Source organism: Podarcis muralis, chromosome 12 (assembly GCF_964188315.1).
Source record: "Podarcis muralis chromosome 12, rPodMur119.hap1.1, whole genome shotgun sequence".
NCBI lineage: Eukaryota > Metazoa > Chordata > Lepidosauria > Squamata > Lacertidae > Podarcis > Podarcis muralis.
Genome location: NC_135666.1, coordinates 33,773,060 through 33,799,685, shown reverse-complemented (window position 1 = coordinate 33,799,685; position 26,626 = coordinate 33,773,060). Strand labels below are relative to the sequence as shown.

General features: G+C 39.0%; 1 protein-coding gene across 3 annotated transcripts in view; it reads left to right on the top strand.

Moving 5' to 3' along the window:
- The window catches only part of SNX13 (sorting nexin 13), a 64,667-nt gene extending 42,809 nt beyond the window's left edge, over nt 1–21,858 (top strand). The window contains exons 16-26 of one of the 3 annotated variants that reach the window (XM_028750046.2): nt 1,043–1,080; nt 2,551–2,620; nt 4,653–4,825; nt 6,023–6,130; nt 7,456–7,566; nt 10,831–10,992; nt 13,163–13,234; nt 15,373–15,518; nt 16,671–16,739; nt 17,743–17,855; nt 18,128–21,858. In XM_028750046.2, the coding sequence (XP_028605879.1) occupies nt 1,043–1,080; nt 2,551–2,620; nt 4,653–4,825; nt 6,023–6,130; nt 7,456–7,566; nt 10,831–10,992; nt 13,163–13,234; nt 15,373–15,518; nt 16,671–16,739; nt 17,743–17,855; nt 18,128–18,375 (1,310 nt within the window). In that variant the 3' untranslated portion in view covers nt 18,376–21,858. The remainder of the gene's footprint in view (nt 1–1,042; nt 1,081–2,550; nt 2,621–4,652; nt 4,826–6,022; nt 6,131–7,455; nt 7,567–10,830; nt 10,993–13,162; nt 13,235–15,372; nt 15,519–16,670; nt 16,740–17,742; nt 17,856–18,127) is intronic. The other 2 variants (XM_028750048.2, XM_028750049.2) reach the window with 2 other exon arrangements.
- Nucleotides 21,859–26,626: the final 4,768 nt, after the last annotated feature.

Sequence of the window (26,626 nt, the reverse complement as noted above, 5' to 3'; positions counted from 1 at the left end):
CTGATATGTCTTAGCAGAAGGAAGTTTCACTGTTGGGTTAATTGTGCGCCATACCCATAGGACTTTAAAAATGTGCAGTCATTCTGCATTGAGCTTGCATCGTGCATGAATAGAGAACAGTTTCCTGTGGATAAACTATACACTTTATGGTGTGGAAGATAAATATATAAACATCACAAAATATAATTATGATATCTATCCAATCTCTTTATTCTTCGTAATTATGACATGTTACATGCAGCCCCTTAGTAAACTGAATATGAAACTTTCTTGCAAACTTTTCAAGTCTATAGCTTGCTCAATAAAAGAGCACTCAAGTGTGATTCTACAATTTCTTCTCCCCATGCTTTGTCATATTAAGTTCTGCTGTACAAACATGTATTGTATTGTTGTGGCCCATCCCAGATAAGGAAGACACACATCTGATAGTTAACTCTATTGGCAAGAGAAGCATTTCCAGCAGGTTCCACAGTGCTCTGATGATCACATGCTTCTAGCCTCTAGGCAGCTGTCTATAGGTCTAGAACCTGCAGAACAGTTGCAGTAGCTGTGGGGCTCCTTCCCTCCTCCAGCTTATATGCCTTCCTCTGATGGGTTGTGTACCTGCAACCTGAGACTTCTCCTGCCTGGAAGTCATTAATTTTTTTACCATAACCACTCCTGATTTTATTATGTGTCAAATAGGGTAATATTATATTATATTATATGATAGTAGTAGACAAATATCAAGTGTGCTTTGCTGCCACCTAGTGGTATAGATTAGTAATAACTTAAAGTTTTAAAATTAGGGCCACACTTGCATGCCTGCTAATAGTTTACCATGTTTTTTCTAATCTAATTAGGAATATTGTGATGCATGCAACTTTCAGATTAACCTAAAATTCATTGTTAAGTTAAGCTATGTGGATATCAGTAATGTTTTGTAATTAGATCTTAGTTTACACTTTCTGCTTGGAAAGAAATCCTGATATGTAACACTTCACTTGTTAACTTGCTTAAACATTTATGTTTTGACATACAGTTCTGTCTCTTATTTCGACAGAATCATTCAATGGTTCTCCTACTGGCAGCATTAATTTGGTAAGTGTGTTTTTTCAACTGTAATGTTGGCAGCAGTGGCAGGGTGGGGTAGGGTAGGGGGAACAGGACTCTTTCCTTGTGCTATCTTCCAAATAACTATCACCATCAGCGGCTCTTTATCTGTCAGGGGAAAACATACAGGTGCTTTCAGTCATTCAGTAACAAAAAGTAGTGAGGATATCAATAAGAGAAAGATCATTGCTGTGACAACTGTATCCTATGGCATCTCCTTTTCTGACCCTGCTTCTGACTATTAAAAAAAATTAGTTGAAACTTTCCTACAACTTTTATCCTGGCCATGAAAATTTCACCCACCTAAATTTACGTTGGGCTTCTGCCAAAGATAAGGATAGTTGCAGGAAAAACTTTGCAACATTTTTTGGTAGCATTTCCTATTCTCATTTCAAACTACAGACACACTCCCACATCCCACACATACGTGACCGCGTTTACGCAGGCCACTGCAAAATAAATAAGTAAATAAACAGGCCTTCTCTTGCTCAGGACTGCTGCCATTAATCGACCAGAAGCAGAGCAGGAGGCACCTTCTCCCTACCTCTGCTGCCCATCTGTGCCCCCATCCTGGCACCAGTTCTGCTTGGCGCCCTTCTCAGTCCGCAGCCTCCATGGCCGTCCGCTGCTACCACACATACTGGCTCACCCAGAGGCAGGCAGGCAAGCTTGCAGGCTTGGGACATGCTGGGCAGTGGCCCCGGGTGAATCTGCCTCTCTCCCCCTGCCTCTTCCCCATCCTCTCGCTCTCATCCCCATTCACCCTCCCTATTAAAGTGGGGTGCTCCCCACTTTATGTGATTTCACCTATGCCCACAGGGACCTGGAATGTAATCCCCATGTAAGTGGGGGACACCTGTAATTGTTTAATTGGGAGATTATGTAACTAAAGCTTATTTAATTAATGAGAAGCAAATTTAATTGATGCTGGTGGGACTTAATTGGTGGGGTTTTTAAATTTTTATTTCTAGTGATCTATTTTGAAGCTAGTTTATTAACATATCAAGGAGAGGGATATGGTAACCTTTCTTTCAGGCAAGCTAGTTTACTGTCTGGAGGACATTCTGTTTTTACTTAGAAAGCATCCAGAAATATGGTTTTCCCTCTACAATCTCAAGTGATAGCATTCCAAATGAAGACCTCATTCTCAGTATTGTGTAGATCTGCTATAAGATACAATTTAGATACCAACCTTAAGAAGGAATTGTTCAAGGATAGGTCTATTGGCTACCTGTAGCTGTGATACCTAAGTGGAACTTCCATATCCAGGGAAAATATACATCTGAATACTGGATGCCTAGGATAATCATGGAGTTTGACTTCCATTTTTTATCTTTGCTTGCAAAGTTGTAGAGGCATCCACTGTAGGCTTTCAGAAATAAAATGCTGCACAATATTGGCTTCTGGTCTGTCAAAGCAGTTTGTCATTCTTGCTAAAATTGGCTATTCTTCTTCTAGTCATTGGATGATCTTTCAAATGTGCCTGTCGATGAGTCAATACAATTACATGCATATATTTCAGATACCGGTGAGTTCAGTAGTGATGCTTTCTCTTTCAATATTTGGTCATACTATCATGGCTGTTGTGTTCCTTTTCTTCATAAACCTTGATTAAGTCTGCCGTCATGTACCTCTTTTAAACCTAACTACTTTCCGTCATAACATTTTTGTCCTCATGATCTCTGCTTGCTTGGTGTGGTTATTGGTATTCACAAACCCCAGGAACAAGGAACTGCTTAAGGCTCATGAAGGGGCTTGATGGAGCCCCGTAGATTTTAAAAGCGTATTTTTTCTTGAGCAGCTGTCACACCACTCATTCAAACCTTTTGAAACTTTCCTTAGTTTCAAAGAAGTTTTCCAGGCAAGCCTATAGGCTTCTTGGGGGTTATGGAATTATTTGGAGTTCCTTGGCTCCTAAGCCATTCTGATTTTGGATTTTCCCCCTGTATTATTAAAATGTCATTTAGTTGTGTTGAAATTCCATGAATGCCTTAGACTATTCAATATAAGACTCTGTTTGTTTCATTTTCATTTAATGTACAATAATGTCATCATTAAATTGTATGTATTGCACCATAATTTTATTTGTTCACATCTAACATTCACCTTCTATTTACATTAAGCAAACATTTGTATTATTATAGCATACTCAGATATTTTTCTTCAACAATAAAGAGTTCTTCAGATCTATCTGATGGGGGGGAAAGCTTTTTTCATTCCAGGCATGAATACTAGCAGCCAATTTTTCAGTTGTTATTTGAAACTCTTTTTAAAGTGTTGAATCTATGGGTGGTATTCCAGTAACAAGGATGTCCACTTACACAGTAGGACTTCTGCCCCCCATCCCCAGGTCTGCTCCAGAAGTTTGGAGGAATCTCTCAAACAGATTTAGGGGTGCATGGAAGGACAAATTTCACAAGCAGAAATTATTGATGGAACGATTGCCTTAGCAATCCAATTCCAATATAAAAAGAGCTGGAAATGAAAATATGCCTAAAATTGAAACTGAAACATGCCTGTAAGTTAAATGGCCTGATATTACAGGGGAATCACCACTTATGTGGGAATTCCCTTCCTGGCTGCTGAGAGTGGGGATTCTCTTGTTCTGCCCCCCTTTTTGGCACTGAAAACAGTGGGCGTGTCAGCGGGGGTACTCGTGCTGGTAGTACACAAGTGGGAAAATGCCTATAGTTGCTAAATAAGCATCTATCACTACACTTCATATTCTGTTATTGGTAATAACCACTGAATATGGCAGCTTTACAGAGACAACCAACTTCTGTGATCCTGGGAGTCAGGAATTATTCATTTGGTGTGTGTTCCCCTCGCCCCAAAAAAGTTTATTTTCTATATATGACAGTTGTTGCTCCCTAGCTTTCAAATCTCATATATTTACCACATACAGCTTCAGTTAGTTTGACATATCCAGTTCCTAAGTAGCTACTGATACAACCTAAACCAACTATGGAATAGTGGGATCAACCACTGTTGTTGGTACCCCTTTTCAAGTACCTGCCCAGGTACATCATAGGAATCAGAAGACACAAATGACCTGAGACTAGTACGCCTGCATCCATTCAGTAAATTTTATGTGACTTCACTGCCAGAAATGAATGAAATAACTTGTATGCAGCTGCATAATATACTTTCAGTCTGGTATACAGCATTTGGTTGTACAAATAGAGCCACCACACCTCCTTCCCATAGCTCAGCACCTAGCTCACCCAGCTCTAGGAAGGCAGCACAAGGGTTGGAAGGGGTGTCAAATGTTGTCAAGGGCCACACCAAAAGGCCTTGAAGGCTGCATGCAGTCCTCAGGTTTCCGGTTGGACTGCCCTGATCTAGACAAGAACATTTTGCTGAAGTATCGCTTGATTATAGGATGCTATGATTTCATACACAGAGCAAGGCAGTTTGTTTTCTTCCTCAGTTTGCATGTCCATTTTGTCTCCACTTCCTTGTCATTTCCAACATCTCTTCATTTCATGTCTCTTCTGCCCTTTCGCCTTCCTCTTTTGTGTTTCTTTCTTCTTCCTTCGTTTTTTGTTTTAAATTGCTAGTTTATGCTGATTATGACCCATATACTGTGGCAGGAGTTTGCAATGACCACGGCAAGACATACGCGCTATATGCTATCAGTGTTCGTCGTCGAACCCCAAATGGTGACGAAGTATGGAAAACATATCGTCGCTACAGTGACTTCCACGACTTCCACATGAGGATTACTGAGCAGGTAATATTTGCAGTTAAAATGAGTTTGTGGAAAGAGCAGGTGGCTTCCTCGATTAATTTAAATTAGTGATGAAAGAGGTTCAGTGAGCTTAGCTGGCCTGTGCTCCTGATAATCTACTGGGGCTGGGATAAACTAACTATAAGCTAAGTCCAAACTTAGGAGAAGTTATGGTTTGGCTTGTAGTGACTTCAGAATAAAGTAAGTTAATATCCCAAACAATCCCCTTCCAAACTTCAGCTGCATTGCTAATTTAAATGAGCTTTTAGTTCAATGGTAATTTATGTTTCGGTCTCAGATTCTGTCCTTAGTAATTCCAGGTATGGGTGGGAAAGACCCCCATCTGAAATCCTTTAGAGCAGGCATGGCCAAACTTGGCCCTCCAGCTGTTTTGGGACTACAGTTCCCATCATCCCTGACCAGTGGTCCTGTTAGCTAGGGATGATGGGAGTTGTAGTCCCAAAACAGCTGGAGGGCCAAGTTTGGCCATGCCTGCTTTAGAGCTGTTGCTAGTTAAGAGTCATGCTGCCCTCCAAAGGTTTTGAACTACAGCTCCTATCAGCCTCAGTCAGCATGGCCAGTAGTCAAAGATGATGTAGTACAAACATTTGGAGGGCATCACATTGACTACCCTTGATTCAAATGGACCAATGGTTTGACTTGGTATCAGGCAGCTTCCTAGGTTCTCATACTACTACAGAATTGATATTTAGGATCACATTACTGTGCAGAGAAGTATCTTGTATGCTCACACACATATGGAAAAAGAATGTGTCAGGGAGAAACCAAAGCTAAATCTATCCTTGACATTTTCATTTCCTGTATGTAAAGGGTATCTTGTGTTCACAGATAAATGGATAAGACTAATGGTCCTTTATTCTGCATAGTTGAGCATTCAGTTGCATGAACCCACATTGTTAGCCCGAAGTGGTACAGTCTAAAAACAAGTTGTTCACTTGTCCAGTTGACACTAAACATTCTTAGCATTGGTGCAGCTGTAACATTCCAGATGTTTCCCATCACAGTTAGTTCTGGGGGTGAGTGAGGGAGCTTCTTCCTGATTTCTTAAAGTAAATAGATTGGAAGTGTTGCATGTGAAATGGACCCGAGATGTATTTATGAAACGAATGCATAGTAATTCAGTTTGGATGTAGAGGTTAGATATATATTTAAAATAAAAAAATATGGGTTCTTTTCTAGTTTGAAAATCTAGGAAGTATGTTAAAGCTTCCTGGTAAAAAAACATTCAACAACATGGACAGAGACTTCTTAGAAAAAAGGAAGAATGATTTAAATGCATATTTGCAGGTATGTTGTTATATTCAAATTTTTCATTATGTGTGCTTTAATAAATTTTTTCCTAATTTGATCGCTTGAAAATTTGCAGCAAAGTTCAGGGCTGCCTTCAGATGTTTTCTAAAAGTCAGGTAGATGTTTTCTAAAAGTCAGGCCCTCTGCCTGGTTCCCTGTAACTTCACTTCTCACAGTGAAGGAACCGCTAGAAGGCCCTCGGAGCTGGACCTCAGTGTCCGGGCTGAACGATAACTTGATATGTTACAGTTGAAAGTGTTTTCAGGCATAGTAGTTCTTTTTGATGGTATGAAACATGTCATAATCTTCTACTGGCGTCATGGTGTCACTGGATTGGGCTCTGACTCCATTGTGATCATGAGGCAAGAGCAAAGATTCTGGGAAAGTGAGCGGCTCCCATTCAGTTTTTTTGCTGCTGCTTGATCAAAGCCATCACATCGCCTTAAGCTCCTGTTTTTCTTACGTTTCCTCAAGCTATTTCCCCCCTCTTTCTACAATTCCTTCATAACTTTGTGAGACCTTTTATCTTATTTCCTTTCCATTCACTATCCTTCAAAGAAAGATTTTTTTTAAAGACAAAAAGATACTTGTAGAAGATAGTACAATTGGTACTGACCTGAAGTGTAGGTCTCTGTGACATCATGGGGTCAGTGGGGCCACTCCCTAATATGGACTGCAATGTGCCTCTTCCTTTTCTTACATGTTCTATGCACTGTTGTTTAAGGGGAAAGCAGGCATCTTTTATTTCCTTACTACCTGAAACGCCGATAAATGTTTGAGCTTGGCAAGTCCATAAAACTGTTTGGGAGCCCATAAAACTGATTGGGAGCCACCCACTTCCCCAAAGAGTCTTTGGTCCTGCCTGGTGATCAAAGTAGAGTTGCAGCCCAATCCAGTGACCCCATGACACCATAGAGGTCAGGGCCAATTCTACTTTTAGGCACAGTTTCAGTTGCTTTTATGGAAGATGCCTTTAAAATGTGAGAGTAATGGTTCGCCTGTAACCTTTATATTTTTAGATGGAATTGGAATAAATGTACAGACATACTAGCTTGTTCTGAGGGCACAAAGCCACAATATGTCAGACAAAACTGATAAGATTTGACAGGTACTTTCAATCATGAGAGGGTTTGGGTTTTTTTGAATGGGGGAGGGACTGAACTGGCCAATTCTGCTTAGGAGAAGGACTACTAGTTCTTTTAGGAAGCAGGAGCTATGCAAAAGCATTTAAAACATCTTATTTCTGCTGTGCTGTAACGTGTTTTATCATTCAGAACCAAAATGCTCACCTTCCAAAATTACCTGCCTCCTTTACTTCTTAGCTTTTGTTAACTCCTGAAGTGATGAAATGTTATCCAGCTTTAATACACTGTGTGTATGACTTCTTGGAAAACAAGGCATACAGTAAAGGAAAGGGAGAGATTGCTCGGAAGGTAAGAATATTATCTGTTGTCTAGCAGGGCTCAGTGATGGCTGTCATCCTACAACCTTGTGCACAATCAACATAATCTGTTGTTCATATTGTATGCCCTTTGTTGTTTAGCTTGTATTACATGATTTATAAATGAATGGACACGTGGCATAAATGCAGTATGCAAATAAGGAGTTGTGGTTTTTTTTTGAAACGGAAGCATTTATTTATTAGCAAAGAAGCCAAACTTGCATAAGAGAATTGTTGTAATACAAAAAGTTTCTGTATTGTTTATAAGTTTGCTATCAAGCCTGAGATGCACCTAGTGTTGAAAGATGTAAATATCCCTTCCCTTTTATTTACCCTAAAATCCTCTGCCCATTCCAGGCACCACATGCTTCATGACTCCAACCACCTGCTCCAAAGAGAGAATGCATGTCTCCCTCTAAAACTGGTTTTTGAGGCTGTTTCACATCAAAGAGCAAAAGGAGCTAAGCATCAAATTTTAAAATGCAGCACTTTGTCAAAGTTGATCATTTAGTAATTGTGCTTGAAGTAGATCAACTTGCAGATTTTACATGCTTACTTACCCCTTTTGCCCTCACAATTCCTTTCTGTAAATTAGGCACAGCTTTCTGTGCTATTCTAAAAAATTAAATTTAAGTAGAGGTTGAACTAAAATACATGTGTCTAAAATGATTCAAGCTTCTGTAACTTCCTGGAGACTGAATCCCTGTAGTTCTTAAACTTTTTCATTTGAACGGAACAGTTAAATTAGTGCATATTCATATTGTGCCATGGTTTGTACAGTTCCTATCAGCTCATTTGCATGCCACTTAAAAATATGTGGTTTTCTTGTTTGGCCAAAAAGAGAGAGCCTTTGCCCAGAAACCCTTGAGGGCTAGACTGAGGACCATGTTGTCTCTTCAGGAATCGCTGTGCGTCTGCCTTAAAAAGATGGTGGGCTTTAAATCCAAATGCATAATTATATCTGAAAGAAGTTTCTGTATTTTGCATGATCCTGCATTGCAATTCCATTATAGATATTACACAAGGGCCATATGGACATGGTAAGGGAGTGAAAGTAATGTATTTTATACATTTATCCCACAAGGATTCTTAAGATAGCTAACATACAACAGGGACACAACAACATATTGACAAAACCACAACAAAATGTTAATGGATTAAAAAAAACACCTGGTAAATTTTGTTGGGTAGCAACAGCAAGCATCAAACTCTAATAAAAACTAAGGGGAATAAAAACATTCCTACCCATTTTCTGGCAGGCAAGCAAACGTAGGACATTCCACAGATTAGGGGTAATAAAAAGCCCCGCTCTCTAGTCACTGTCAACACCTCAAGAAGCAGAAACACTCAGACCAAGTCCTCAGAAAAAGGTGTTGGGGTAGATGCCATGCTTTTCAGTCCCAGACTACTTGGGGTTTTAACGGTCAGAAACAGCACTTAAAATTGTGCCTAGAAACAAATAAGTAGCCAATATAGATAGATTGGTTATTTAATTTCTATACAGCTTAATATATAAAAATATCTCTAAGTGGTGTGCAAAAAAATGAAGCAACATCAAACAACCTAAAGAAAAACACACTGTTACATATAAATATGTTAGATAAAGACAAAATTATATATAAATCAATATCAATTCATTTGCCTTTTGACACTGTTCTTTAACTGTTCTCTGTTCTCTCATGTTAGAACCAATTGACCATCTAGCAGCTATATTTTCCCCCAGTTGTAGTTTCCAAGCAGTCTTTAGAGGCAGCCGCAACAATTGAGGCTGTCAGTGGAGTTTCGTTGCAAGAAAAGCCATACCTGGCCAATCAGCCAAACGCTCCAGAGAATACTTGAGCATCCATCTGGAAAGGGAGGTCTAATTTCAAGCCAGGCTGTAATTGGCTGGCTTTAGAGGTGTGAATAGGCTTGATGCTACATTTTTCTAGGTTCTTAGGTGTCCCATCAATTATATTTGCTCACTTGGAAAAACTCTTGGGCACAGGCATTTGTCCTTGCCTCCTCCTTACAAACAGCTCATGACCACTTTGGAAACATGCCCACTGCATTTTACAGGTCTTGGGTGAGGCACATTACCATATATATTTTGAGTTGTAATGGATTTTAGATATATGTAAGCAACAGAAATCAGAAAATAACATAGTTCTCATTTTTTAAAAATTATTGGGTTATTATTATTATTTAGATTATTGGACCAAAACAGGGACTCTAGCTTGGCAGGGAACCTACTCTAGGAGTGTGGATAATAATGCTTAGAACAACTGTATAGATTACATTATAGAAGTAAACTAGTAATATAGAATCACACATTATGATCTATCAGAAACAATGTGCCCATTTCAAATTATTTCCCTGTATAATGTATACTAGAAAATAATCTATGTTTTGATGTCACAGAATTATTGCTCCCCTGCCCCTCCATATTATAGGCTGATGGGGCTGGCTGATATGTAGTATTAAAACTTAGATTAGTTCTTTGATGCATCACAGAGGTGGAGGAAGACCACATACGGCTGCCATCTTCAGCAGCAGTGCTTTGTTAATTGGAATGTGTAGCCGTCATTTAAATTCTTAATAGATTTTTACTAACTCCACACAAATTTACTCTTTCAAAATAACAAATAAATGCACACAGGATAACATTTTTCTGCTTCAAGGGCAAGAGTCTATTATCCCCAGTAGCTGGTGTGTACACTTCAATGGATGAACACTTTAATTTAGTGTGCGCTCTCTCGCTCTTTCTCTCTCTCGTCTCCCTTTTATTTTCTCATTTTCTTTTTGTTGCAGCTTCCCCAAAAGCTGCTGTTAAGGGTGTTGGGACTTTTTGGAACAGTATGAGCTTTGGGTTGGGGGGATACAACTGGAAGGGAAAATCTGAGACCTCCCCCTGTGTGGGTGGAGATGTCTTCGGCTTGAGCAGGGGCTCTCTAGCTTCCATTCCATTAATATTATTCAGCACCAGTAAACATGGTACTTTGCATAGTAATGCTACAAAAGTAAATCCCTTGCCCAAGAAACTTGCTGTCTGTGGATGACATTTCTCTCAGTTTTGATTGTTTTCAAAGTCAGGGCATGTATTTTACAAAATTAGCCTTACTGATGCCTGAAATTAACACAGTAATATTTTTTTCATAGTAATGGCTTTGTATTACTGCTCTCCAAAACAGTGTGATGTTTTCAACACACATTATTGGATGACTGGACTCATATCCTCATAGATTTATGCAATCGTGGTAAATGTTTTCCTCTTCAGATGGACACATTTGTAAACCCACTGCGTAACTCTATGAGAAATGTTTCAAATGCTGTCAAGTCCTTCCCTGACAGCTTCGCAGAGGGGATGACTAAAATGTCAGACAACATGGGCAAAATGTCAGAAAGATTGGGACAAGACATAAAGCAATCATTTTTCAAGGTAAGAATGCATTGAAGTAACGCACATTAGACTTGGTTCCATTATGAGCCGCCTCAGTTAAACATGATCAGACTAGGCAAAGTGTGAGGTAACAGTTATGTTTAATAGTGTTGCCTTTCTTTTTATTTGGAAGAATGAAAAAAATAACTAGGAAGGAGTGCATAAGAACATAATCCTGCCAAAGTCCTTCTGGACACATGGACCCTGTTGCAAGCCCAAATCTTGCTTGGGGTCATTTCACCTTATACACGCAATGCTAAACCATAGCTTAGTGATACTTGCAAGCCAGCACTGTAAAATGTAGCAGAGTGAATGAAACGTCTGTGGGTTCAGATACGTACAGGTGCTACCATCAGTTGAGAAGCTTGATTGTTAAGTTACCAAACATTCTCTTAAACAGAGTGTTTGGCAACCGTGAGCCATCTTCTTCACGAATGGTACACCCTGTCATTTCTTTTAATCATTTTTGCCTTACCAACACACTGCTGAATATTCAGTTACTTCACTGTATAGGGTAGTTTTGTTTCAAAGACATGTAAAGCTCCCTGATGTTGATGTTAGTTAATTTAGGGTGAGCCACTACTGAAAATGCACACTCTCGTTCTTAATTTCAGAACACTGTCTGTGCTCCAGCACTTTCCTCAAATACTGTCAACTTTGCAACCCTTACTAAGTTACCAGAACACCTAGGCTTATTTTAACATAGTTTTCCTCCCCATATTCCCACATTGGCTGCCGCCCAGAGCTTTTCAGTGCTTCAGTGCTCACACGATGCTCTGCCTAAGCAGAGGCTGTCCTCTGTTTCCATGCTAGGGAATGTTCTGGCTTGCATCAAGCATCATGTGTGCATCAAGAGCTCCGTGCATACACCAGAGATGCTGGAGAGGGGAGACAAATGTCTGAAGCAATTTTTCCTCCCATTTCCCCCCCACAGACCTTGCTTTCCATCAGTCCCCTTCCCCACCCTTGAATAAAATATATTTATTCCATTTAGCCTTGTCATTGCTAACCCAACACTTCTGCTGTGTCACACATTAATGCATCTTTCCCAAAACGGAATATTTCAAGTGTGTAAAGTTAAAATAAAACCATGCAAGATGAGTATTTTATCTCCCTTTCCCCCTTTCTCCTTTTTGTTGTATTGCATAAATATTGCTGTAGAGCTGGGGCAGGGAAGCCTGTGGCATTCCAGAAGCTGCTGGGTTCAAATTCCCATCAGTTTCAGGTAGCTTGGCCAATTTCCAACAGGCCACAGGTTTCCCCACCCCTGTTTTAAGGTCAGCAATGTAGGGCCTTACTAACCTTTAACAAAATGCACCTGCATAGTAATAAACAATATTGGAACCTTTTCTTTAAAAATGGACTAAAGTAAAATTTGAAAATGCAGATTAAGCAGTAGTTTATGCCTTTCGAATAAGGCATTTTAGAAGCATAAACTATTTATGTTATATGAGATTTAAGCAAAAGCAAGTCTTATTTTTCTATTATTTTTTATAATGGGATTATATTTTATAATCCCAAAGAAAAAGTTATTTATAAAATGATAAGTGTGGGAATGCAGGCTAGTTAGGCTTTTTGTCATGTTACTGTTAGGTACAGTGGTACCTCGCAAGACGAATGCCTCGCAAGACAAAAAACTCGCTAGACGAAAGGGTTTTTTGTTTTTTGAGCTGCTTCGCAAGACGATTTTCCCTATGGGCTTGCTTCGCAAGACGGAAACGTCTTGCAAGTTTGTTTCCTTTTTCTTAACACCGTTAATACAGTTGCAACTTGACTTCGAGGAGCAACTCATAGAACACGGTGTGGTAGCCTTTTTTGAGGTTTTTAAAGACTTTGGTGATTTTTGAAGCTTTTCCAAAACTTTCCCGACACCGTGCTTCGCAAGACGAAAAAAATCGCAAGACGACAAAACTCGCGGAACGAATTAATTTCGTCTTGCGAGGCACCACTGTACTCATAAGGCTGCTTAATTTGTTCCAATACTTGTTTTGGATTTTTATTAAAGCACTTCCGCAGTGCTGTGCCTTATATCAAGCAGTTAAAAGTATTTTATGAACTAAAGTTCATAAACGTATTGGTTTTGAATTGAGTTTCAGAATTCTATGGCTTTATAAAGGATATTTTTTTCATCACTATTTCTTGCTTTCAATAATTTCTCTTTGGGATTTAGGATCCTCCTTTAATGCAGAAGACATATGTTGATCCTAAGCACTGCCGTGTTGCAGCACAAGTTGAAGACAATGTGAGTTTGATAGTTGCTTTTAAACTAACCTCACTTTTGCTTATAAATGAAATGTATACATGTGTGTCTATATGTGCATGATTGATACACACACACACACACACACACACACACACATGTGCATGTGTGACACTAGAGTTTACCCATGGTATTACTGTGAATCAGTGGTGCCTAAATATGTAAAGTCCTCTAGTTGAGGTCCGAAGAACAGCTATAGGCAAGTTGAAAGGCAGCATGCTTCATGGGATTCCCACCACACTTTGACAGCAACCTTCATGCCTTATTTAAAATGTATAGGGAATCTCAGTTTTGAAGCCTGATTGCCATGTCACGTGGGGGATTCCTGTTAAAGGAACGTGACCCTGAATCCCATCAGGCATGCAAAGCTACTTGAATAGTTCTTTGGATCCCAATAAAACTTCATTATAAAATATGTTACGTATGTATGTATGTATGTATGTTTCCCCCCTACTCCTACAATATTCAAATGATCAACAAATTCTGTGTCAGTTCTATAAAAAAAATGGATAGCTTCCTTTACTACATTTTCATAAGAGTTTGTTATAGTTCCATGACCTCAAAACATTAAACAACTTCTTTGATCATAGATGTAGTTGACTTTCTTATTAAGTGCTCCAAAGTGAGTGTATGTAAGAATATGAAGGTGAAGATTAAAAGGTTGGGTTCCTGATGTTCTCATAAACTAGGGAATTTCTGATTTGGTTGAAACACTGATTAAATATGTGAAGATCAGTTCAAAAAAATCTTTTATCTTTAATGAGGACAGAAGGACCATAAGATTACCACTGATTATATGCAGATTTGTCATGGTCATAAATCTGCACCTGTTCTACACTTCACATCTTTTTCTTGCCACATCAAAGCATTCCACTCTATATATCTGAATAGTGTCTGCTGCTATGATTTTAGCAAATCCCCCCCCCCTTCTTTAGGAGCATTACATGTTTTATGTTTTCATTGTTTTGATCATCACAGAAAGAGCTTATATCCAGTTCTCTTTCGTTGCTTTTACTGATTTCGATTTATGGTGCATCATGCTAGTAATGGAGTGTGAAGATTCTACATATGCTTGTACAAGCAAAATATTTTTTTCCAAAATGCTAAATATGGTTGGGTTTGCATCTTTCAGTCACAGAAGAATGTGTTAGTCAGCTTGTAATATTCAGATACACAGTGGGTGTATCAGTGATCCACAAAGTTTTGTTTGAAATTAAGAGCTACCAAGACACTGTGCAGCATCCCAAGGGCCACTCAGCTGATTCCACACACTCGGGAGTGCTTCTGACTTGTTTCTCTTCAAACAACAAGTCCCATGCTGAGCGGCAAAAGATTTCTGAAACTGATAATGCAAATTCAGTTTGTAACATGCTGTTCATTGAAAAAACAAAAATTACAAGGGGCCAGTAGTTCATAGAGCATCTTTTTTCTTTCGATTTTGATCTCTTCTGTTTGTCCTTCATAGAAAAAAGTGTTGCTAAATATGATTTAATGTTCCTAGGCTATAACTTTCAAAAACAGGAATCTGAAATGAAGCCCTGTGAGCTAAATTTGCATACTTTGTTGACAAATTATTGATGAGGACTGACAGATATAAACACATTATTTCATTACTTTGTCTTCCAGTCTCTCTCTGGGTCCTATTCCAAGTTTTGATATTAACCTTGAAAAATGTGTCACAAAAAGTTCAGTGCTAGGGTATCTATGGGGATAGAATCTGTAGTATGTAAATACCAGATTGCTTTCATGTTTAATGTAATTATAACATGAATTGGTTACAATGGGATCCTGAGATCTCTTGTTCTCCCAAAATCTGCTGCATTGAATTTGAGGACCTTCAAGAACAGTGCAGGAGATGGTGCAGGGAGACTCCATGAAAATTGTCCCTTTGTGTTTGTGGAAGCATCTGCTGGATCAAACCATTTTTGTGAGCAGGACTCCTTTCATTTGAAGAAGGACTGTGTTAGATCCAGCCTTGTGTATTTGCTTGAGCTGAAATGTTCCAATAGTTTCATACTTTTGAACAAAGCAAGCTCTTCAGAATTCTGATATGCATTACTGAAATGAGGAAGATTCATTCACTTGCCAAAAAGTAATAACCTTTTCACCCCATTTTATAGGTGGAGGACAATGTTCCTCTTAAAATAATGCTGCTACTCATGGATGAAATCTTTGATCTAAAGGAGAGAAATCAATGGCTACGACGAAATATCAAAAACTTGCTTCAGCAGCTTATTAGAGCAATGCATGGATATACAATAAATAAGTACTGCCTTCCTTCTTTATAATTATAAAAACCTGTTTATTCTGTAAAGTACATGTGAAAAACTTTTGTCTTTTAAGCACTCATTTTGGAGGCAAAACGTGATGTGATTTAATTTTTGTTGGGGCGCAATAAATGGTTCCCTCACTCCTCCTCCTTCAGACAAATTTTGCTGTCTGTCTTGTTTCCTTACCTAGCTAGCTTATAAAACAGATCCATTAGACTCACCTGAAGGGTGCTTCTGCATGATGGCGTACTGGGCCCAGGTAGTCATGGTCAGCTTTTGAGCATATCACCTGGGTCCAGTGTCCCTTTGTGGGAGATTACCAATATATACTTAGTAAAATTACAATTCCTTTCCCACCCTACCCTCATGTATCTTAGATAGGGTAGGGTAATGGATTGAATGCTGCATTTATGTGGTGAACACCTTGAATCAATTTCCTGCTCAGCTGTGAAGCTTAATATTTGGCATTGAGTTAGTCGCAGCCCTGGTTTCATGACACTGTAAGTGAAACTATGTCTTAGTGCAGGCTATCTGTCAGAGAGGAACTTGCAGCCATTGTGCTTCTGAATTGACCTTTTTATTGCTGTCCTGTGGTAGATTAAGCCATAGATTGGCTTAGCGTGTCATCCAGAACAGAAGTCATGGCTAAGCTCTCTCCTCACCAACCATGAGCTGTAGCCAAAAACAAATCTTACTAAGTTTGGCTTACCGTGTCATGCAAAACAGCCTTAGCAGTCTCTTAGGACTATTCCTGTGAGGTTGCAATTGGTACTGTATTCTTCGCAACTATCCAGCTTTTCTTTGGATAAGTAATATGTTAAATATAATTACTTTTCTGAAATACGTAGGGGGGAAATGAAGGTTCTGGAGTCTGCCCCTTAAAGCTCAGCTTGCTGTAGGCACCTATGAAGGTATAGAAACATTTAAAACAGCAGCATATTTGTTTAGAGAAATTGTGTGCTCTCCTTTCCTTACAGCCCCACAAATGTATTTGGCAGATGTAAGTGTTGCAGAGATACAGGTCTTACCAACCCTTTCAGGTGCTGCTGTATCAATGAATGTTGGACATGAGATTTGTCCCTTTTATTTCTTGCATTCAGTTTCAAAGAATAAAATATATTAAAGCAATATGCCCATCTTAATTTCAGAAAAATAGTAGATCATGTTGATTGGATGACATCTCCTGAACAAGTAGCAGATGCAGTTAAACGTTTCAGGTATGTCCTTTTAACACATGGTGTACCCAAAGCAATTTATGTTTCCTGCCTGTATTTCCTGTTGTTCACATCTATACAATGTTGGCTGACAACTATTCTTACTTTTCACGAGAAACACTTTCTCTGCTAGGTTTAAAGAGATGATTAACCTTTTCTAGATAGTCGGTCTCTGTAGAAAGCCTCCTTTGCAAATATGTAAAGTTACTTGAAAAATAGATGTACATTCTTTGACCCAACCAAAAAAAATAATAATAATCTGCCTAATTAATGTGCAATCTTACTATCAGCCTTCCTGTTTACAGGGGGAATCAAGGCAACATCATACAGTGAATAATACCTATATCCTGTATGTTTTCCAGCTTTGTTTTGTAGCAGTTAGTTTAACTTCTCTTTCCCATAGAAAGTTTAAACTGACATCATTAGGAGTTTTCTACATTCCTCTCCTTTGCACTAGTGGCTTTTAATATCTTGATTTGTTGAGATAGCTATAGCTGTCTTTGCATGTCACATCCAGCCTAGTTGGTACTGGGCCTCCAGCATAGTGCTATTCCTCCTAATTAATTCTGCTCTGGTCAGGCTAGTAAGCACCTGAAAAGTGGCTAAGCTGTTGCCTTCCAGATGTTGTTGGACCATAGTTCCTTTCATCCCTGCGGATTGGATTTGCTGGCTGGGGCTGGTGAGTATTGGCAGGCTTCAGTCATTTGTCTAGGCTAACTATCACTGGCTGTGATCAATCGTGCACAGCCAGGGTAGTGTGGCTCTCTAAATGTTGTTGGACTCCAGTTCTCATTAGCCACAGCCAGTGTGGTCAATGATCCAGGTTTATCATCCCTGTTGTGTAACCAGGATCTGAAGAAACACACCAGCTAATCTAGAGACGCCACTTTAATATTGAGGTCTTAATATAGTACCTAAGCTTTGCATGTGCAAGATGTGTTTTGAGTTTTCAGAGGAGAACTATAACCTGGTTTTTATTTTAACCTGTAAACTTGTCTGCTTGCAGAGATGCCTTTTGGCCCAATGGCATTTTAGCTGAGACTGTTCCCCGCAGAGACAATGCCATTAGAATGCGAACGAGAATTGCTGGAAAAACAAAATTACTGGGGATGATGCCAGGTGTGTGAAATTATTTCTCCTTGAGCCGAAGTGGAAAATGTCCTTGTATGTGTCACATAGGTTTTAAAGAAGCAGAGTCTTGTTTGCCTGCATGTGAACAGTGTTGAGAAACTAGTTCTCTAAGGAAGTTTGCGACCTTGCATTTAGTGCGAGGGCTATTTAGGGAATGATAGTTATTTTCTAGAACATTTTAAGAATTTGTACTTTTACAGCAAATAAGCATGAAGATTGAATTGTTACTGAACTGTCACATCATTTTGTTATTTGTCTAGATGAATTGAAGCATATCCTAGGTGCTGAGACAACAAGGAAAGGCATTCTCAGAGTCTTTGAAATGTTTCAGCATACTCAGCTGAATAAGAGGATGGTATACGTCTTTCTGGAGGGCTTCTTGGAAACTTTATTTCCAGCAAATGAATTCCCTGAACTCTTCAAAAAACTGCATTCACCCTCAACGCAGATGCAGCGATATAAGCAGAGACTGCAATCTACACAAGCGCCTTCTTTACAGAAAAGGTGACACTCCAGATTTTTATGTTGGTGTCCATTTGCCCAGGACTTGGGCAGGTTCTCTGGGGCTTAAAACTCTCATGCTGTTATTTCTGCACCGGTCTTTTAGTGTCACATATTAGATTATTAATGCATCCATAAGAGATAATCGTTCCTCTCATCCTCCTTCTCTTATGCAACCACTACCATGAACTGGGTTCATGTGTCTAAATGATTTGGTGCATCTTCATGCAACATTGAGAAGAATATTAGCCCGCTCTGTAAGAATGTCTGTTCCTTCCACTCTTGACGGAATCTATGATTGCCAGCAATGAAAAGTGCTAGACTGTGTCAGTTGAGTGATAAGTAAAGCACAACTGTGGTGATAGCAATGGAGGACTTGGCTGCTTTGCTCGGAACTGGGAGATTGTGCAATGTGAAAATCAGGTGCAATTTGATTTGCATTATGACTGTTGAGGCCTTGTGGGTCTCGCTGAGCGGCTCTGAAGTGGTTGAGCTAGCATGAAAGAAGTCTTTTGAACAGATGGTTCTGAGAAATTTTATGATTTTCCCAAACTACATTTGCTAACTAAAGGTTGAAGTAATATGTGCGAAAGCCGTGTTAGCTTCACTTTCCAGAATGATAATAATAAATAACTAAGTAAATTATATTCGTTGGTTTTATTACTTAGTCAGGATGGGTACACATAAAGAAAAACATCTTGGTTTGAATTAGCCTGCTTAGTGGTCTTGTTTTGCTCTTCAATAACAGTTCTTGTATTCTGCATATAATTTTTAAAGAAGAAAGGCTCATAATAGCACTTAGTGAAGGGAAGGACAGATGTTTAAAAAGGGGGATTATCACATTTATTTATTTATTAGGAGTTTTTGGGGCTAGGAAACAGAAGCAAATTAAAATACAACGTTCTCAACATTAAGAAATTATCAGAATGGTTTTACTTTTTGCCATTAATTGTCACCCTTAGCTTTATTTAAGTGTGTTCACCTTAAGAGGAAAATTGCTGAAATGACTTGGTTTCTTACTGACATAAGTCTTCTGGACTTCATTGAACAGTCATATGCAAACAATTGCAAATTCCTGAATGCACCACAGTGTATATATGAAAATAAGAGACACAACAACAATATTTTTTTAAATAACAATCTTTTTTATTTTTTGCATAATGTAAAATTTTAATAAATAAACTTCTTCTACACAAAAAGCCCCCTGTCTATCCTCTTTACTTCCAGACATAATGTCTAATTGAGAATGAAGTAATAATACTTTTGCTGAGCCTTAATTTATCTTGGATTCTCCTTTTCTCGAATCTCCTTGATGAGCACCTCCCATGATCAAGGAATTTCAAAGCATTAGGTATAATCCCCTTAATATTTTACTATATAGTTTGTTTAAGATCCCAAGAAAATATCCCAAATAGTAGTCATTTAATGCTCTGATACTAAACACATTTGATTTAACTCAACGGGGCTGACTTAAAAACAATGTGTTTCAGGTTTGGGTGTAAATGCAGTACCTAAAGATCTTGCAAAACAGGTCCTCCCATGTAGGGAAAAAATCAAGAGAAAATGGCTTTAACCTCAAAAGAGAAAAAGAAATATTCATTGGGAGGGTATCCAAGAAATACATGTGTTTTTAAGGCATGAACAAGGAAGTCTACAGCCCTTCCCCTACCCACTATCCTCATTTGGATTACATTCTTGGTGTGAAGCCTACTCAGTAATGGCAAAGCTGTTAAAAAAGAAAGAAAGATATTTACATCTTCATTACAGTATGCATGTCTTCAAGTGCAATTGTTCTCCCCCATCTCTACAGATCCATACTATACGTGTGATTCCCTTTTACCAGAATCAGAACAGCTTAAGATAACATGTATGAAGTATTCTTTCTGTAGCCTCCTCAATGCTTTTAAATATAGGTGGCAATTGACATGAATCTCTCTCATATATACATACACTTAAAAATATATATCTTAAGATTTGTTCCTCAGTCTGTGGCCTAATTCTCATTGAGATATTAGAACTGTCTGGATGCTCTTACTTTAAATTGCAGGGGAGGATTGCACGATTAATTTAAAAAAAGAGCTCTGCAGGTAGAACAGAAACCCGTCACGTTGGGACGAAATAAGCTTGCTGATCTTTCCCTGTAAAGTTAGCTTTCGGTGTACAGGCATCACCTGCAATTTGAAGTTGAATGATCTACACAGGAATACTGCTCAATGGAAACTTAGGCCTATGCCAGCTCTTAATGACCTTTATTCCTACCCGTTTGACTTCTAAAACAGTAGAATGCTATAATCCACGTGAAACACTGGATAATAGGAGAAAAGGCAGGCCTAAATACAGGTCATAATATAGCCTCAATATGTGACTCGAGTCTAATTTTCAACACTTCAAAGTGGAAATGAATTACAATCAATATAGTATGTGGTATCTCTTACCCCTGGGCTATCTACATTAGACTTCAGAATTATGTTCAATTGTTAAATTTTAAAATTGATTACATATCCAGAAAATGTGTAAATGAAACAAAGGTGTGTTGTTTCTTTGAATGCAATTATTGCACAAAGGGTTTTTTCCATCTATATTTAATTTCAGAGCGTGCCTGTAGAAAGGAGCAGTCAATTTGTACACCTCTTCCTGATTAGTTATTATGCATTGTTCCCATGTTGTCCATTCACATTATCTCGACTGTAGCCCGTGTTATTTAAAAGCGCCCCGGAATTGATTGTGTAAATGCAGCAGATACTTAGCCAGGTGTGACCTGGTCTGAGAATGCTGTGACCAGCCTCTGAAAATAAATGTGCCATTGTCCAGCAAAATGCACTTAATTTTAGCCTTAATTGAGAGAGAATGAACAGTAAGGTGGAATATTTCATATGGTTCACCCTCAAGCTTCTGCCTCTGGTGTTTGCTATGACTAAACAATTAATTTTAAATGCTACCAGAATGTGTAATAATTTTTAAAAGTAAAATATGAATTCCACAACCTCAGTTTTAATTTAGTGCAATATTTTCCTGTAACGCATGTGTATTTGAATAACTGTTTAAAAAAAGAGAGAAAGTTTTTAAGGTTTTGAGATCAAAGGTATACTGTCTTAACCAACAATGTATATTCTGTTATTGCTGCTGTGTTGGCTTATCTAAGGACTTGTTTTAAAAGTCTGGTTTGTCACTCCTTGTAAATCCCTACTTCTCTGTGCTCGAATGAGCATGGTTCTTACATTGCAAGGAGCAAAATCTAAAGAGCACATCTGAATATAGCTGTTAAATAAATGACTTGTGCATATCATTGTACAGTATGTGTCAACTGTGTGCCTAATGGTTCTTTCAATATTTCCCCCTTTTTCTTTAATGAAGAATGAAAACAAATTTGGAATGCCATGGTCTCTCTTTCTGACGGCTAAGAACTCTAAGTTTTTATTTGGAGTTTGCATTATGTTTGTCCAATAGAGAAGTTCAGAAAAGTACACTAATAAAAGTATTAACAAGAAAACTTTGAATTTGTCTTATTTGCTTAATTTGACTATAGCCCGTGTGAAATAGCAGATTTGCTGCAGTGAGATCTTTGCAATGGTGAAATCATGTTTAGGAGAACAAAATAAAGGAGATTAAAGAAAAACGTTATTGGACTGAATGAAGCATAAGTGTAATAGCAATTGATTTAGAATAAATGTGTCGTAAGAAAACTTAATGAACCTCAAACTTCAGTGCACCCGCAATGCAACCACATTAGCTATACATAATAGCAGACCTTCCGCAAAGTATTGTGTATCTTTAGTGCAGCAATTTCCGATAGGGGTTCCCCCCCCCCCCAAGGTTTTATTTTCACAACAGCTGGACCTGCATGCAAGAACTATTGTTCTACTTTATATGTAAAAAAATTCCAGCTGTTTCACATTAATCCTAACAACTCCACAGTACCAAGTTTCTAAAACGTCACTTGTTTGTCCCCTTGAAAAATGTTTATTGTAGCTCTTTTCTTACCCAGGTATCTAGTAAAATTGGTCCTGAGGAAGAAGTAAATTCATTTGGGGGGGGGGGGACCAATATGGATGACATCCAACGTTACTTATACTTAGAGCAGACTTGCTGAAATCAGTGCACCTACTTTGAGGATGGTTATCCTATGTGTTTAGATTACAGAATACATTGGATCTTAAGCATAACATATGTGAGAGATCAGTGATCATTAAGAAATTATGAATGCAAGCTGGTGAATATGAGTGATCAGGAGTTCCCTATCTTATACAGCATGAAAATTAAACTTAATTTTATGAAAAACTTTGAGCTTCTTTTTCTGAATATGAAAACCAGCTTCCTCTCTGTACCATCCAGTGCTAACCTGGACACTCCATATCAGCAATGAACCTAAATAAACCATTTCTGAGAGCTCATGATTCACTTGAAGTAATTCAAGAGCAAGTGAAAGAAGCAAGAAAATAGTTCTCTATATTCTGTGCACACCAAAAACGATCTTTTAAGAACTCCTACTAAAGTACGTAAGTGTTTTAAGCCAGCGACTGAATCTCTCCATGTGAACGCAGTGTTGCCCTTTCACTCCGGGTAGCATTTCACCAAGCCAGTTCAACAGTAGTTGGGGATTTTACTGTTTTAGCTCTTTGGAAAAACATCTACCTGCAGGTGTTTTTCCCTTTTCTTTACGGGTGCTCATGGAGGTCACGGAAGCATGAAATCTGCCCTAATTCAGCTTAGCTGCTAATCACACAGTGAGAAAAGAAAGTGTGACTGAATATGGAATAAATGTCAGTTGGCACCTGTTTTCGCCATCTCAATTTGTTTTTCTTCTCACGGCATTTTACACCTCTTAATTTAATTTGTGACTGGCCTTTTTCTCCTTCCAGCTGTCCGGGGTTATACAACACACATTCCATTTGTGTTATCAAGGGCTTAACAGGCCCCAGCCACTGAGCCAAGCAAATTAACAGGGCTGCGCTGAACCTGTAGCCCTTCTGCTTTCTCGGCATCTTATCTCGCTCCATGAGGGTAATTCAATTCTCAGCTCTGAAATAGAGTAGGCATAGTTTTAATGTGCCCCAGAATCTTTTCCCACCCCAACTATACAATTTTTCTTAAAAATAATAATAATAAAGAAAACCTTTAGGGTGCAAACCAGAGTACACGGGTTTTGCAGATGGCGACAACGCTTCTACATTACTCCTAACAGCCAGATCCTATGCATGCTTGCTCTGAAGGCTGAAGAGCTATTTGGTTTCCATTTCATGGGTACAACACAAATAATAATCCTATTATGAGACACAGCAGATGGAGGTGTGACCTCGAAGTTTTGCTTTGATCATCCAATACACCCATCTAATGGGAAGAGCAGCTCCGAAATGTGAATTCCAGCAGCTGACTCTGCCCGGTAGCACCTTTTCCTGGAGAGCACCTGCTAAAGGTCGAGCGACTTGTTTGAAGTGAACTTTTTATGTTGTCAAGTGAGAGCTGGCTGTACTATATGAGATGGTAAGCGAGAAGCAGCACCAAGATTGATCTGAAACGTTGAGGTCAGCAGCAAGGGACCACTGCATTTTAGCATCAGTTAGTTGAGATGGGTGCAAGCTTTCGATTCATTCTTCATTGGCACAAAGTTGCCCTTTACATGTTACATGCTGTCCTGCTCAGGTGTGATAATGGTTAAAAAAAAAAGAATTCCTGGCAAGTTAGTGATTGGCAGGGTTCAATGATGCTAGGGGCACTCTCACTACTCTGTCCCATCACAAGCAGGGGACGAACACAGACCTCGGGACTTGTGGGAAAATGGTGTCTGTAGTCCTGACTGGTGGTTAGGAGCATGTACACCGTTGCTGGGCAAGAAGCTGGCAATCCTAGTTTGCAAAAGGAATCTTGGGTGCCATAATTCATTAGTTAATTAAAATAGTTCTAACCCGTTAGGGATTATAAGGACAGAAAATAATAATAATAATAATAATAATAATAATAATAATAATAATAATAATAAAGTTGTATGTAACAACAGCAGCTAGGATTCTATGCACACAGAAATGGAAGGAAGAAGTTGTTCCAACCAAAGAAGAAGGAATACGTCAGGTAATGGACTACGCTGAACTGGCAAAATTAACATTAAAACTAATGATGAGTGTTTTATAGAAGAATGGGTGCCTTTTTTGGACTAAAGAAATATAGTATGATGAACTCGCAAGCAGGACTTGAGCTATGAGCAACAGAAGTAATTAGATTATAATATTGTGGTTGTGATTTGATAGAAGATAGGGTGCAGCAAAACAGGAAGAACAGCAACTCCATGGGGAAACGAGTGGGAAGTCGATAAAAATAAGAGAAAAGACGAAATTGTGTTTTGACTTGTATATGTTAAAAATGTTGAAACTTAATAAATTATAATTACAAAAAAATAAATAAATCTAACCTGCCTCATATCTCGGGCACCAGGTACATATCAATTAAATCCACAATTCATAATATAATCAGCAATAATCATCAGGCAGTGAGCAGATGATGCTAAGGTGCAATCAACAACCCCAAATGCTTGAATAAACAGTCTTTACTTGGGCCAGAGTGCCATCAATGTTGGCATCACTCAAGCCTCCAAGGGGAGAGTGCTCTATGGCTTGGGCGCCATAGTGGAGAAAGCCCTCTCCCATGTCTCAACATAACATACAACTCCCACCAGTGGGATGAAGGACAGGGTCCTCCGGCGTGTGTATATTAGGAAGTATGTTCCATCAAGTAAACGGGCCCCAAGCTATTTAAGAATAGCCTGCTGGATCAGGCCAGTGGCTCATCTCGTCCAGCATCCTGTGGCCAGCCAAATGCCTTTGGGATGCAGGACCTAAACACCACAGCAGTCTCCCCTTTGGGGGATTCCAGCCTCTGGCAGTGGAGGTAGAACATGGCCATCAGGATTAGTAGACTTTGATAAGCCTTTGTGAATTTTTACAATCCTCCTTCAAAGCCATCCAAGTTGGTGGCCACCACTGCCTCTTGTTGAGGCCAATTCCATAGCTTTTCCGCACTGCATGTAGGAAATACTTCCTTTTGCCTGTCCTGAATCTCCCATCACTCTGTTTCATTGGATGCCTCTGAGTTCTTGTGTTATGTTGTGTTTTATCTATCCCCTTTCTCTGTATTGTGTATTATTTTATACACTTGCATCACGTTTGCCTCTTACTCTCCCTTTCTGTAAAGTAAAAAGGCCCAAAAACTCTACAATATCTTCCTTGAGGTGAGATGGCCAGAGCTGTGCTCAGCATTTAAATTGTGGGCTTGCCGTAGATTTGTATTTGTATCTGATATCAGCCGTTTTATTTTCAATTCCTTTCCTAATGCTAGGAATCATCAGGAAAGGAATTGAAAATAAAACGGCTTATATCAGATACAAATACAATTCTTTCGGCATTTCAACTTCCCCAACATCAGGGTCTTTTCCAGGGAGTCTTCTCTTCTCATGAGGTGGCCAGCCTCAGCTTCAGGATCTGTCCTTCCAGTGAGCACTCAGGGCTGATTTCCTTCAGAATGGATAGGTTTGATCTTCTTGCAGTCCATGGGACTCTCCAGAGTCTCCTCCAGCACCATAATTCAAAAGCATCAATTCTTCGGCGATCAGCCTTCTTTATGGTCCAGCTCTCACTTTCATACATCACTACTGGGAAAACCATAGCTTTAACTATACAGACCTTTGTTGGCAAGGTGATATTTCTGCTTTTTAAGATGCTGTCCTTGAACAATTTATTATCACCAGCAAGCTTGTCTACCTTGCTGCTCATCCCAACTCTATGTGGTTTTTGAACAAGTTTAAAAGCACAGGTACCACTAAGGGGTTCCCTTGTCTACATTCCTCCATTGGCAGAACTGCTCTTTTGCAGGATGGCTCCTGAGATGAAGAAGCAGGCTTTTCAGATGCAATTGGAGGCCATTTTGAATCAAGATAATGCACTGATTTTAACCACAGATTTCAAAACGACATTTATTTAGCTTATTCCAGGGTTTCCTCTATTTCCCTCCCAGGAGCAATTTTATTATTGGATCCAGCCTCTCTCTGTCTCTTTTTAGCATTATTGTTATAGCAGTTTTTACTCCTTTCATTTTCCTTTTGCAGGTGATGTGTTCAACTGCCATACAAATGATTTCCTGAAAGACTTGTTCTCTAGCTCCACCCTGTGCCCACACAGGGAAGAGAAATAAGATTTATTTTCTGCTGTTGTCTGAGATGCAAACCTGAGTCTTGCACCAGGCTTTGATGAAGACTCCAGGCTTAGCTGAAA